The sequence below is a fragment of the Hemiscyllium ocellatum genome, chromosome 34, assembly GCF_020745735.1.
Source record: "Hemiscyllium ocellatum isolate sHemOce1 chromosome 34, sHemOce1.pat.X.cur, whole genome shotgun sequence".
In the NCBI taxonomy this organism is placed as follows: Eukaryota; Metazoa; Chordata; class Chondrichthyes; order Orectolobiformes; family Hemiscylliidae; genus Hemiscyllium; species Hemiscyllium ocellatum.
In genome coordinates this window covers 33,475,227-33,487,757 of record NC_083434.1, presented here as the reverse complement: position 1 = coordinate 33,487,757, position 12,531 = coordinate 33,475,227, and the positions used below count along the sequence as shown (strand labels likewise).

Below are 12,531 nucleotides of genomic sequence, written 5' to 3'. Positions count from 1 at the left end.
TAGTTACCCTTCTGTCCTTAATATATTTGTAAAAACCCTTTGGATTCTATTTTGTGTTTGACTCAGCTCAATGGTTGGGTCCTGGAAAGCAGCAGGTTCCTACACAGAGCTAGAAAATATTGACGATGTGGGGGAGAAAGCTTTGATTTTTTTTGAGGGTTCATTTGGATTCTGGACTGCTAGCTAGGCTGCTTCAACTGACTCCACGTAATTGCACATTGTAATTTGTGCTTTTTTTTTCATTTCACTACAGAGAACTCTTGGAACAAGTGGCAGAATTTGAAAAGGCAGAATTTACTTCAGGAAAAAAAGTGAGTTTATTTTAAATGTAAATTAAACTCAATCATTTGTTTAATGTTTTAAAATTAAACAGTTATTTTTCAAATAGAGTGCAGTACAAAGTTTATTGCAATATTTTTGCAAAGCTGTGGGTTGTTTAATTTCAGTGAGAAAAGACAGCTTGTCTCCCAAATCCAACATTTACCAATAATGAACAAAATACAGCTCTATAGAATCCACAAAAGAGTAGATATTACAAGTGTCCCAGATAGTTTGGAATAAAAGTACTGCACTGTATTTTCTAAACTACACAATAGAGGGCAGTGTGAAAATTATGGCAGCACAGAACAGTGATCTGAATGATCTGAAAAATTAGACCATTGTTTCCCCAGGAAGACGCAGCACTGCAGGCTATCCTGTGCAACTCACTCAGTATTTTTCAATTGTACCATCTAAATAACACTACACAAATCAGTTTCTCCCCCGCAACATTTTCAATATCGTTGCATTCAGCTCTGCAGATGGTAAAGAAAATGGTCAATTTCTCCTTCATTTCACTCTACTTGTTAATATTTTAACGAGTATAATTTTTCTGTAAAGTGAACATTGCAAATATTTCTAATTTAAGTAAATCACAATCTACCACAAGTTGATGGAGTTCTGAAACGCTAATAGAAAATGCTGGCAATGCACAAAATCTGTGGTGAGAACAAACAGCTAATATAATAGGGTTATGTGCTTTGGAAAACTAAATGATGACTTCATGAACAAAATCAAAAAGTGATTGGCAGGAACAGTCAAACACTGCGACGAGGTATCAGTGCACTATTTGAATAATGTAAAGAATCTACTCAATAAACTGAAGGAAAGGTGCAATACAGAAACTAATGACATATGACTTTCATGAGCAATGGGAGACTGAAAGAAAAGATTATAATATTGGGAAAGATGAAGCACAGTTAATCAGACTTGAAACTTAAACAGAAAGTAATGATAAAATATATTGGCCTGCCAGAGCAACAAATACAGGGGAAATGTATGCTTTCTACCCTTCTAAATAGAATACCCAAAGGGTCACATACTTGAGTAGCAAAGAACTGCAGAGGACAATGGAGGAAGGGTTGTTAAGTATATTCAAAGCAGAGGTAGAATGATTTTTTATCAGAAAGGAAATCGAGGGTTTTGGGGTAAAGGCAGGAAAGTGGAGTTGAGGATTATCAGATCAGCCATAATCTCACTGAAGGGCAGAACAGACTCAGTGGCTCAATAGCCTTTTAGGTTCCAATGTCTTATGGTCTTATAGAAAGTGCTTGGAGTAATAATTACAGGATTAAAGTCACAAATAATAAATAGAGAGAGGAAAAGATTCAAAATGAATAAATGGGTAAAATAGTATAAAAGGAAGAGTAATTTGTCATGGGAAGAGAAGTTCAGGGTAATAGATGACAGAGTACCAGACGCATGGATTACTGATCAGTAAATCCAGGTGGTGTAAACGTCCGCCTGTAGCAATCAATAGCATTTGTCAAGACAAGAATTCACTAATTTTATAAGGCACCTGCAACATTGTAAAACATTCAAAGGTGTTTCACAGAAATACCATATAACAAATTTTAACATCAGGCCATAGGAAGAAAATGTTAAAGTCAATGTAAATATTGCTTCTCACTGAGAACAATAGTGAAAGGTGAATGGGACTTAATGCAAATAAGTATGTGGGTGTAGAACTTTGGATTTACAGAGATTATGCCAAAAGAATGTTGCAAAGTCAAGTCTAAAGGTAAAAGCAATGATAGATTGGACTGTAGAGAGAACTTCAACCAGCAAAGCAGGGGAGATGGTTTTATTAATAATTGCTGTATGCATTTCAACATTGAGCCAGGAAGTATGATGCTGTTCTTATGAATCTAAAGCATTATACCTGGCAGCAATGTTACAATTTCCCAGTTTAATTGTACATCTTTCTTCACCTGAAAATGTGACTTTTGTACAGAAATAGCAACTAGCTCTATTAGCTTTCCCTTATTTCGACTGAACCTTAGTACCCCAAAAATGTTTACGTCAGCAATATATGGAGTGTGCACAAATAAAATTGATTGAAACACTGTCAGGACATGTCATATTTAATATTTAATGCAATTTAGATCCTAATGTTGATATTTCTATTCAGTTAAATTTTATCACTTTGATCACATAATTACTTTTTTTGTTTATTTATACATTTTGCTTAGTTACTGTTGATCCTTTGTTTAAATCATGACCCGTCCTTTCCTGACTGCAAATTCTCATGCTGGATAATTTACCAATGAGAGCCATTTTTAATTTATAATCGACTCCCATTTACTGTAGTCCTCTACCATTTTTGGAGTTTATTTTGATAATCTTTTAATCAACAACTTTGTAAATTTACTTTGTTACTATCATCGAGCATAATAAGGATATTGCCAACTGTAGAGTAGCATGATCTACAGACCCTGACCTTCTGAGGAGCAGTGATCATTGATGGATTGCCGCTCCATCCAAATTCCGCCCCTGCCCCCAACCTCCATCCACCCACCCCAGCCTGCAATGGCACTGCTCTGTATTTCTTGTTGGGTGTTTCAAGCTTTACTTTACTATTAGTGCAGAACGTTCTGCCCTCAGATAGTTGTGATCAAGTGCTGGACAATTCAAGAAAGACCAATCATTCACTCATTTTAAAGCATTAGCTGCCATTTGGTAAATATGATGGTTCAGCGTAAGTTTAAGTGAATGGCTGAATGTTAGTGAAATGATGAGTAGACGAATGAATGAGTGAATGCATTGAGTGGGAGATATTTTTCTTTAAATAGCCTGTTCAGATATGTTGTGACACAGCTGTGAGACAGGTGGAACTTGAAAGGCTGGGTGAAATAATTGGATATGCTGGGTGAGGTGGCAAGTGGGTATATTTGATGATTGGGAGCTGTTTGGGAGGCAGATGAGGTGTCACAGGGTTAGTTGGGGTGGTGGTGGATTCGGGGGTTAGTGTGGATACCAGTGGGTGAGATTGGGGTTACCCAGGCGATAGATAAAGATTTTTGTCTAATATTTCCATTAACGTTAAATTAAACCAAATAACATTTCCTGGGAAAATACTTGGCTAGATTCCAAGGAACTGATTGGAGTCTCTGACTCTAGCACAGTATCAGAAGCATTCATGGAGGGACCTAGGAGCAGGTTTCCTGGGTGTTGCCATCAGAAGTTTAAGCTTCCTGTGAAATTCTCCAACAGATCTTGTCAGGACCACCGTAAGGTCTAGATACCCATCACTTCTCGCATGTCCAGTTTTGGATTACCTGGAGGCTGGAAGGATATGGGCCTCTATCTTTTCTGACATGGTGGTCTGATGTACTAATTCCTGTTCCCCTCTTTACTGCAGGCAAACACAGAAATCGGTAAACCTAAACTTGCTCCACTAAATGAAGGAGGAGTGTCTGAACTCTTAAGTAAGGTAATACATGTTTGAGAAAAATGTGTGGATGTGACTAAAATAAGTACATTTGAAACACTTTGAAATAAAAATAATGCTAAATTATGATTGTGTTAATTGACTACAATTTATGTTGAAAGGAAGTTGGTCTATCTTTAGGAATTGTCTTGATTTTAGAAACTAGACAAAAGTGAGAACTGCAAATTTTAAAAATCAAAGTCTAGATTAGAGTGATGCTGGAAAAGCACAGCAGGTCAGGCAGCATTCGAGGAGCAGGAAAATCGATGTTTTGGGCAAAATGCCCTTCATCAGGAAAGGATGAAGGACTTTTGCCCAAAACATCAATTTTTCTGCTGCTTGGATGCTGCCTGACCTGCTGTGCTTTTCCAGCATCACTCTAATCTAGACTTTGATTTTAGAAACTGCCAATGTCCCTTCATTATTTAAGGATAGGTAAACCAAACTAAGTTTGGAATCATCTTAGTTAAATATCAGTTATGAGAAAGTTACTAGAAATTATATTGGGAACAAAATTGACTCAACACTTGGTTAAAAATGAATTGATCAGAGCCAGTGTGGATTTGTAAAGGATGTCTAGTGTATCTAGTTTAAAGATTTGAGGAGATAAGAGATGTGGTAGATAAAAGATATTATTTGAATTTGCAGAAGGCATTTAGCAAAACTTAACATCATAGACCATTACCAAAAAGTAAAAGCGCGTGGAATTGGGGAAAGATATTTAGACATAGCATTGGTTTGTTGTTGAACAACTCAGAGTAAGAAAATGGAATGTACTCAAATGGGCTATATGTGACTGATTTTCCACAGGGAATTGTGTTAGAATCCCAGATTTTTATTTTTTTATTTAGATGATGTAAATGAAGATTGTTTGCTGACTGTTCAGTGGCACAGTATATAGTATAGATGGGAGGAGCAGGCGGTTGTAGAGGTAAATAGATTAACTTGTCAAAATTATAGCAGAGGATTTTAAAGTAAGAAAATTTGACATCACAAAAGTTTGCATCCAAGATATATCAGCAAATCAGACAGCATCTGTGGTGAGAGAAACTGTTAACATTTCAGATTGACAGCCTTTTCCTTCTAAGGTTTGCTCAGCATTACCAATTTTGTATTGGAACAGCTATGTAGTATTTACATAGCCATTGATCTCAGTGTGAAGTTTTTGGGAACCAATGTTTAGACATCTCCGGTAGATAGCTCTACGAAATTTATTTCCAATAAGTAGTTCACCCACTAAAGATTATTCAGCATTTTGCACAATAGAAGTAGAAAGAAGCTTTCTTATTGGGCCATGAGGAACCATGGTATTCCTTTGCTGCTTCCAATCCTTTGTCCCTCAAATTCACAGTAATGATGATTGGATCACTGTTTGCATTTGTGGATGAGATTCTATTCTGAAATTTAACCAAGTGCTTTGCTGGTGCCCAAACATTGATTTCACCTGCAAAGATTACAAATTTCCAATTCAGGTTCAGTTGCAAGTAGGCCTTGAATGATCTGTCCAGGCACACACTGCTCATCCAGTGTCACCTGGGCCCTGTAACCAACCCAGACTAATTTCTGTCTTTGCTGATAATAACTTCAGAGAAAGCAAGAAGATCATTCGGCCTGATCTTTGGCTTCAATATCTGTTTGCCAACCCCCTTTGGAGTGAGGAGCCATCTAGTGACATGGCTTGGCGTTACAGTCTTTTAGCAGCTGCAAAGCAAAATCCAATTCAGACAGTGGTCCTGAGCGGTCAAATGGAAACTTTGGTGGCACCTGATTACAGAACATTGTTTAGAATAGTATTTATTTGAGCAGTTGAGCATGAGACACTAGAGCAAAGTTTGATTAAAATTTGACAGCATCTGAAACTCTTAACATAAAGATTACATTCAGTCAATTGCTCCACATCTAAACAATTAAAATATACCAGTACAAGGGTACTGCTGTAATTGATTTTTTGATAAGGCTATGAGTGAGGAGTATATTACCTCAGCCTAATTCAACCTTGCGAGTCTGTATATAAGCTAAACAGGGCCCATCAGTCTTGCAGCTGTGACTCAAAAGCAGGAGGTTATTTCTTCAATCTGTTTGCAAATCCCATAGTGCATTTCTTTGTCAAGTGAAGCTAAGCAGAGTCACATGATAAAATGTCATGATCTGCTTTGGCTACTGTTAAGCAAAACAATGGATTAATCACTGAATATACTTTGTTTATAAATAAACTAATTCAATCATGGAATGTTAATTTCCCTACTAATCCTATGTATCTTCTGGCTTCATTGTTATAGATGGCACTATAGGTGAACGTTATTGTTACTGATGGGTAAACCTTAAATTAGATTGAGTCTAGTTTTAAATTTATTCCTTTATTCTAACCTGCCCATTCCCATTGAGAACCCTATTTCAGACTTGTGGCTGCATCCTTTCTCCTGTTTGCCAGTGCTGGTCTGACCTTTGTTCTCATAGAGTCACAGAGTGCTACAGCACAGAGACAGGCCCTTTGGCCCATATCCTTCTAAACTTTTCCTATCTATATATTTGTCCAAATGTCTTCTAAATTTTTTAATGTTCCCACCTCAACCACTTATAGTGGCAGCTCATTTCATATGCGTAGCACCCTCGGTGTGGAAAAAAAATGTTGCCCCTCTGGTTCCCTTTATTCTTTCCCCTCTAACCTTAAACTGATGCCCCTTTGTCCTCAATTCCCCAGGGGAAAAGACCGAGTGCATTCACCAAAGCTATGCCTCTCCTGATCTTATACACCCCTCAATTTTCTGCGTTCTGAAGAAAAAAGTCCTCATTTGTCCAATATCTCCCTATAACTCAGACCTTTGAGTACTGGCAACATCCTTGTAAATTTCTTCTGCACTCTTTCCAGTTTATATCATCCTTTCTCTAGCAAAGTGACCAAAACTGAGCACAATGCTCTAAGGGTGGCCTCACCAACATCCTGCACAACTGTAACATAACTTCTCAACTTGTATACTCAGTGCCCTGATTGAAGGCCTATGTGCTAAAAGCCTTCTTCACTTACCTGCCTACCTCTGACTCCACTTTCAGAGAACCGTGCACTTCAACTTCAAGATCCGTCTGTACCACTAACTCCTCAAGGTCCGACTATGAAACTTCTACCTTGATTTGGCTTTCCAAAATGCAAGACCTCAAAGTGATCTATATTAAACTCTATTTGCCATTTCTCAGCCCACTTCCCAGCTGATCAAGGTCCTGCTGTAATTTCTGATCACCTTCCTCATTCTTCTCAAAGAAACATAGAACATTGGATCATAGACCTTAGGAGTAGGAGTAGCCTACTTGGCTGAACCTGTTCCACCATACGGTAAGATCTTGGCTGATCTGCTTGTGCCTTTGTACTTTTCGCAACTCATCTGCTCTTACTCTGGCCTACCTCCTGAGTCTGTTGCCACTTCCTTCCTGCACATCTCAGTATGGCAATTTGATTTTAAAATGTTCAGTTTTCTGTAGTGCATAGTTTGAGTAAAACAATTCTTATTTACAACTGGCTAAACATTCAGAGAAGACCAAAATGTGGATAGTGGGAGTCTTGTATTGGGCAGGTTGTTGATGTGTTATGGGAGGAAGGAGCAAAGAATGAAGGATTTGCATTTATATTGTGCCTTTCATGACTTAAGGATGTTCCAAAGTAATTTACAGCCAATTGTAGGAAATGTGGTTCAGTAACATTCTTTAAGCAACAATGTGATAATGACCAAGTTTTTCTTTAGAGATAACAGTTGAGAGAGAAGGGCTTATGCCCGAAACATCGATTCTCCTGCTCCTTGGATGCTGCCTGACCTGCTGCGCTTTTCCAGCAACACATTTTCAACAATAGAGAAATATTGGCAAGGACATAACTCCCCTTCTCAATGCAGTGGATCCTTTACATCTGTCTGGGAGGGTAGATGGGGCCTCAGTTTAATTTATCAACAGCCTTGATGTCACCAATGCAACCCCTCCTTTGGACTGCACTTTCAGGTGTCTAGCTTCGCTGAACTCACAAACTTCTGACTTGGGTGAGAATGCTACCAACTCAGCTACAGATCTCATGCCAGATGTAAGGCTGGTGGAGAATTTGGGGAGGAAATAAGTTGAAAGGTACAGCAGGGTGAGAGATCTCATGCCAAAGCAGCATTAATGAAAAGCTGAAAGTGATGGCAAGTCAGTTTAGAGACCAGGAAGGGTAGGGAAGCAGAGAAATGGTGAAAGAATTCTCTCCTGGACAGGATGGTGAAGATGGGGAGACATGAATTAGAGGTGACTTGGGGGCTGGCTGGGTGAAGAAGGAGTAGCCAACGGGTGAGAGGGAGAAGCTGACATGGGTAGAATCGCAGTACAATATAAAGTGAGTAAGTGTGGCCATTCTGACTTACCTGGAAACAGACTCTTCGATCCAACCCATTGCGCTGACCAGACATCCCTATCTGATCTAGTCCCATTTGGCCCATATGTCTCTCAACCCTTCCTATTCATATACCCATCCAGATGTCTTTTAAATGTTGTAACTGTACCAACCTCCACCATTTCCTCTAGCAGCTTGTTCAATACATGCACCACCCTCTGCATGAAAAAGGTCTTTTTAAAGTCTTTATCCATCACCTTAAACTTATGCCCTGTAGTTTTGAAACCTCCAGCCCCACCCACCCCTGGGAAAATTACCTTATCTATTTATCCTATTCATGCCCTTCATGATTTTATAAATCTCTGTAAGGTCACTCTCAGCCTGTGCTGTAGTCAAAAAAAAGCCCCAGCCCTTTCAGCCTCTCCTTATAGTTCAAACCTTCCATCCCTGGCAATATCCTCATAAATCTTTTCTGTACCCTCTCAAGTTCCGTTTATCTGCTGTACCTTTTGAAGAGTTGCAGCAATTCTGTAAAGAGTAATTGTTATTTATTCTGGTGAGAGTTTCCTTGCCATTCCATCAAAATTACAACAATAAATTCACCAATAAAAGGTTCCTCCTCTTTGTGCAATAATATGTGTGATTCATTGATATTATTTGCCTGTTACTCATAGAATTAGACATTTTTTTCTCTATTCAGTTTAATGTCTGATACTACTTGAGGGACCAAAGTCACTTAGGTGATTATTACAAATTATAGACTTTAATTGAGATCTGCGTTCAGTGCATCAATTATTTTAGTTTAATTTAATGTTGATTGTCACATGTATTTTGTAACAAAATACAGTGAAGGGTTCTAAAATGTCACCATCTTAAACACAGGAAAAAAAAACAAAGCATAAAATAGGAAGTGTTCAACTTGACGGTCCTTCTTGTTAAGTGTCCCATCATGGGTCTGGTGACCAAGCAAGAGTCCCCTTTGCCATACTACCTTCACTGTAATGCAAGTCGCCACTCTTCACTCTTGAGATAGATATGACATTTATTTAATTGATCTATTAGGTGACACTCTCTCAATAAGCCATTGTTATTTAAATGTAATTTTTACTCTAATTCCATGTGATGTGTACAGGAAATCACAAAACTCCAAGATGAGAACGACAAGCTAAAGGCTAGACTGAAGACAGTAGAAACACAGGTAAATAGCATGATCATTGACAAACTGGAGAATCCTAGTTAATAAACCATGCCTTTGTTTGACATGGTGACCTTTTTAATTATACTATTTCAGGCGACAAATGCATTTGAGGAAAAACTCAAATTGGAACAAGTTCTAAACGAATTGGATAAAGTACCAGAGGACCAAGAGGTAAGACAAACTTAAATGTCTATACATTTAAGACTTTTGGAACAAAGAGGACAAAGTTTTGTTAAGATATGGCATGTCAGTGGAGTCTGTGAGTAAATCAGAGGGTATATGTACACATAGCAGACTTTGGGCAGCCAATGGGGTACACCGAATAGCTGTCAAGAGTTTACACATGCAAAGAACAACTATTGCAACTGCAGGCAGTGGTAGTGCTAGGCCAGAAGAAGGTTGGCTTGTGGGTTGGAGAAAGCTAATTTCAGGAGGTGGGAAGAGGATCCAGGTTGGCAACAGCCCAGATTCTTTCTGTCAGGCTAAGATAAAAATTTCTTCTGTTCTGAGACCTCCACAAATCAATCTTTATTGCTTGACCCCTCTACAGCTGGACCTCCACTTGATACTTTGCCGATTGTTTGTTGTATCCAGTATCCCATAAAATGGCAAATGATATCCTTTTATGACACAAGACTTCAATTTTTAAAAGAAGTATCGTCTGACCCAGGCAAACTCTCCTTACTCCACCCTCCTCTCTGACCTATCACCATTGCCCCTTCACCTCCATCTACCTATTGCCTTCCCAGCTACCTTCCTACCCCCAAGCCCCATCCTCCTATTTATCTCTCCTCTGCACCCCCCCCACATTCCTGATGAAGAGCTTATGCCTGAATCTCCTGCTCCTTGAATGCTGCCTAACGTGCTGTGCTTTTCCAGCTCCACACCTTTTGACTCTGATCTATAGTCCTCACTTTCTCCCAAACTCTCCTTACTGACCAGCAATTGAAAGTTTGTGTTGAGCAGATCAGAAAAGGTATCTAGCGAGTTTTGAGAAGATATGTAGCTCATTTTGAGGTTTTGGATGTAAGTTTGCTCACTGAGGTGGAAAGTTCATTTTCCGATATATCGTCACCATACAAGGTAACATCATCAGTGAGCCTCTGAATGAAGCACTGATGGTCTAGCCCGCTTTCTATTTATATGTTTGAGTTTCTGAGGGTTGGTGATGTCACTTCCTGTGGTGACATCATTTCCTATGGTGATATTATTTCCTGTTCTCAGGATGGTAACTGGGATCTAAATCAATGTGTTTGTTGATAGAGTTCCGGTGAGAATGCCATGCATCTAGGAATTCTCGTGCATTTACAAAATACCTTGCAAGAACTCCAACAAATACTACATTGGACAAACAGGCAGAAAACTCGTAACCAAGATACGTGAACATCAACTAGCCACAAAACGATATGACTCACTCTCACTAGTATACTTACATACGGACGAGGAAGGACACCACTTTGACTGGGACAACACATCCATCCTAGGACAAGCCAAACAGAGACATGCACGAGAATTCCTAGGAGCATGGCAGTCCAACTGGAACTCTATCAACAAACATGTTGACTTGGATCCCATTTACCACCCACTGAGAAAAAGAACAGGAAATGACATCACCAACCCTAGGAAGCTCAAACATATAAATAGAAAGTGGGCTCTGCTACCAGTGCTTCATCTGGAGGCTCACTGAAGATGTTACCTAGTATGGTGATGAAACGCCTGAAACTCAGCGAGCAAACTTACATCCAGAAATGGTATCTACTTAACATTAACTCTGTATTCCTGGGAGCCAAGAATGCTTTTCTCAGTCAGATTGTCTGCTCTTTTAAACTGAGATCCTATAGAATAAAAGGACAGCAGTTGCAATTTTTAGAGATTACTATGCACAGCATCAACAGCTTATTCTGACCATTTTAGTGGTTCCAATGAAACTTATTCCAATCTAAATATTTAAGAAACAGCTGGATAGGTGCTTGAAGGAATGTGTGAACACAGCAAGCAATAGAATTTGGGTGGTGGGTTAAGAACGGTACTGATGCCACCAGGTAACAGCCCATTTCAATGTTCTGATATTTGTGTAGTAAAAGTCAATTAGGCACTTCCATTCGTGTCATATTGGCTCCTAATTTGAATTATTTTGCCAAAAACAAACGAATCATTTGCTTGGATGGGTACCAGACAATTAAATTATCGTTATTCTTACAGAACTGTTTTGTTGTATAGTCTTGTTTTTGATTGATTCCAAACAGCAGATTTTGCTAAAGAATGTAAATTTTCAGGCTCTATCTGTTTGGCAACAGTATAGCATCCAAAATAAGGTTGTATAGGGCCTTGCTGGTTCAAGATTTTATTTTGTGTTAAGTGAACGCAGCTTCTCTTCTGCTGTGAAGAAAGCAAAGAAATGAGGCATTTACTCTGAAAAACTTGTTTATTTTCTTCACAGTAGAACTGCAATTATGTCTCTGACTAGTTTTAGACTGCTTGTTATAGATGAAAATGCTTTGGGTATGGTGTTTCCCCTGTCCTGCTCAGAAATTGGGTGTTCCACAGGCTATGTATCCTATGTCCCATTCAATTGTCATGAATCAAGTAAATGTTAGGGTAAAAAATGAGGTCTGCAGATGCTGGAGATCACAGTTGAAAATGTGTTGCTGGTTAAAGCACAGCAGGTTAGGCAGCATCCAAGGAATAGGAAATTCGACGTTTCGGGCATAAGCCCTTCATCAGGAATGAGGAGAGTGTGCCAAGCAGGCTAAGATAAAAGGTAGGGAGGAGGGACTTGGGGGAGGGGCGATGGAGATGTGATAGGTGGAAGGTGGTCAAGGTGAGGGTGATAGGCCAGAGTGGGGTGGGGGCGGAGAGGTCAGGAAGAAGATTGCAGGTTAGGAGGGCGGTGCTGAGTTGAGGGAACTGACTGAGACAAGGTGGGGGTAGGGGAAATGAGGAAACTGGAGAAATCTGAGTTCATCCCTTGTGGTTGGAGGGTTCCCAGGCGGAAGATGAGGCGCTCCTCCTCCAGCCGTCGTGTTGTTATGTTCTGCCGGTGGAGGAGTCCAAGGACCTGCATGTCCTCGGTGGAGTGGAAGGGAGAGTTAAAGTGTTGAGCCACGGGGTGGTTGGGTTCATTGGTCCAGGCGTCCCTGAGTAAGTAAATGTTAGCCCAGTTTGAAGTGACATGCTCCACCCCTTCAGTCCTTTTACCCCACTTGATTATTGTGCAGAGAATATCTATTTAAAAGG

The 12,531-nt window shown here is 39.5% G+C and overlaps 1 protein-coding gene across 1 annotated transcript in view; it reads left to right on the top strand.

Annotated features, from left to right (window-relative positions):
• lztfl1 (leucine zipper transcription factor-like 1) overlaps window positions 1-12,531 on the top strand; it is a 33,277-nt gene that overhangs the window by 12,695 nt on the left and 8,051 nt on the right. Inside the window, exons 4-7 of the mRNA XM_060849979.1 lie at window positions 254-311; window positions 3,680-3,751; window positions 9,229-9,294; window positions 9,388-9,465. Of these exons, the coding sequence (XP_060705962.1) occupies window positions 254-311; window positions 3,680-3,751; window positions 9,229-9,294; window positions 9,388-9,465 (274 nt within the window). The remainder of the gene's footprint in view (window positions 1-253; window positions 312-3,679; window positions 3,752-9,228; window positions 9,295-9,387; window positions 9,466-12,531) is intronic.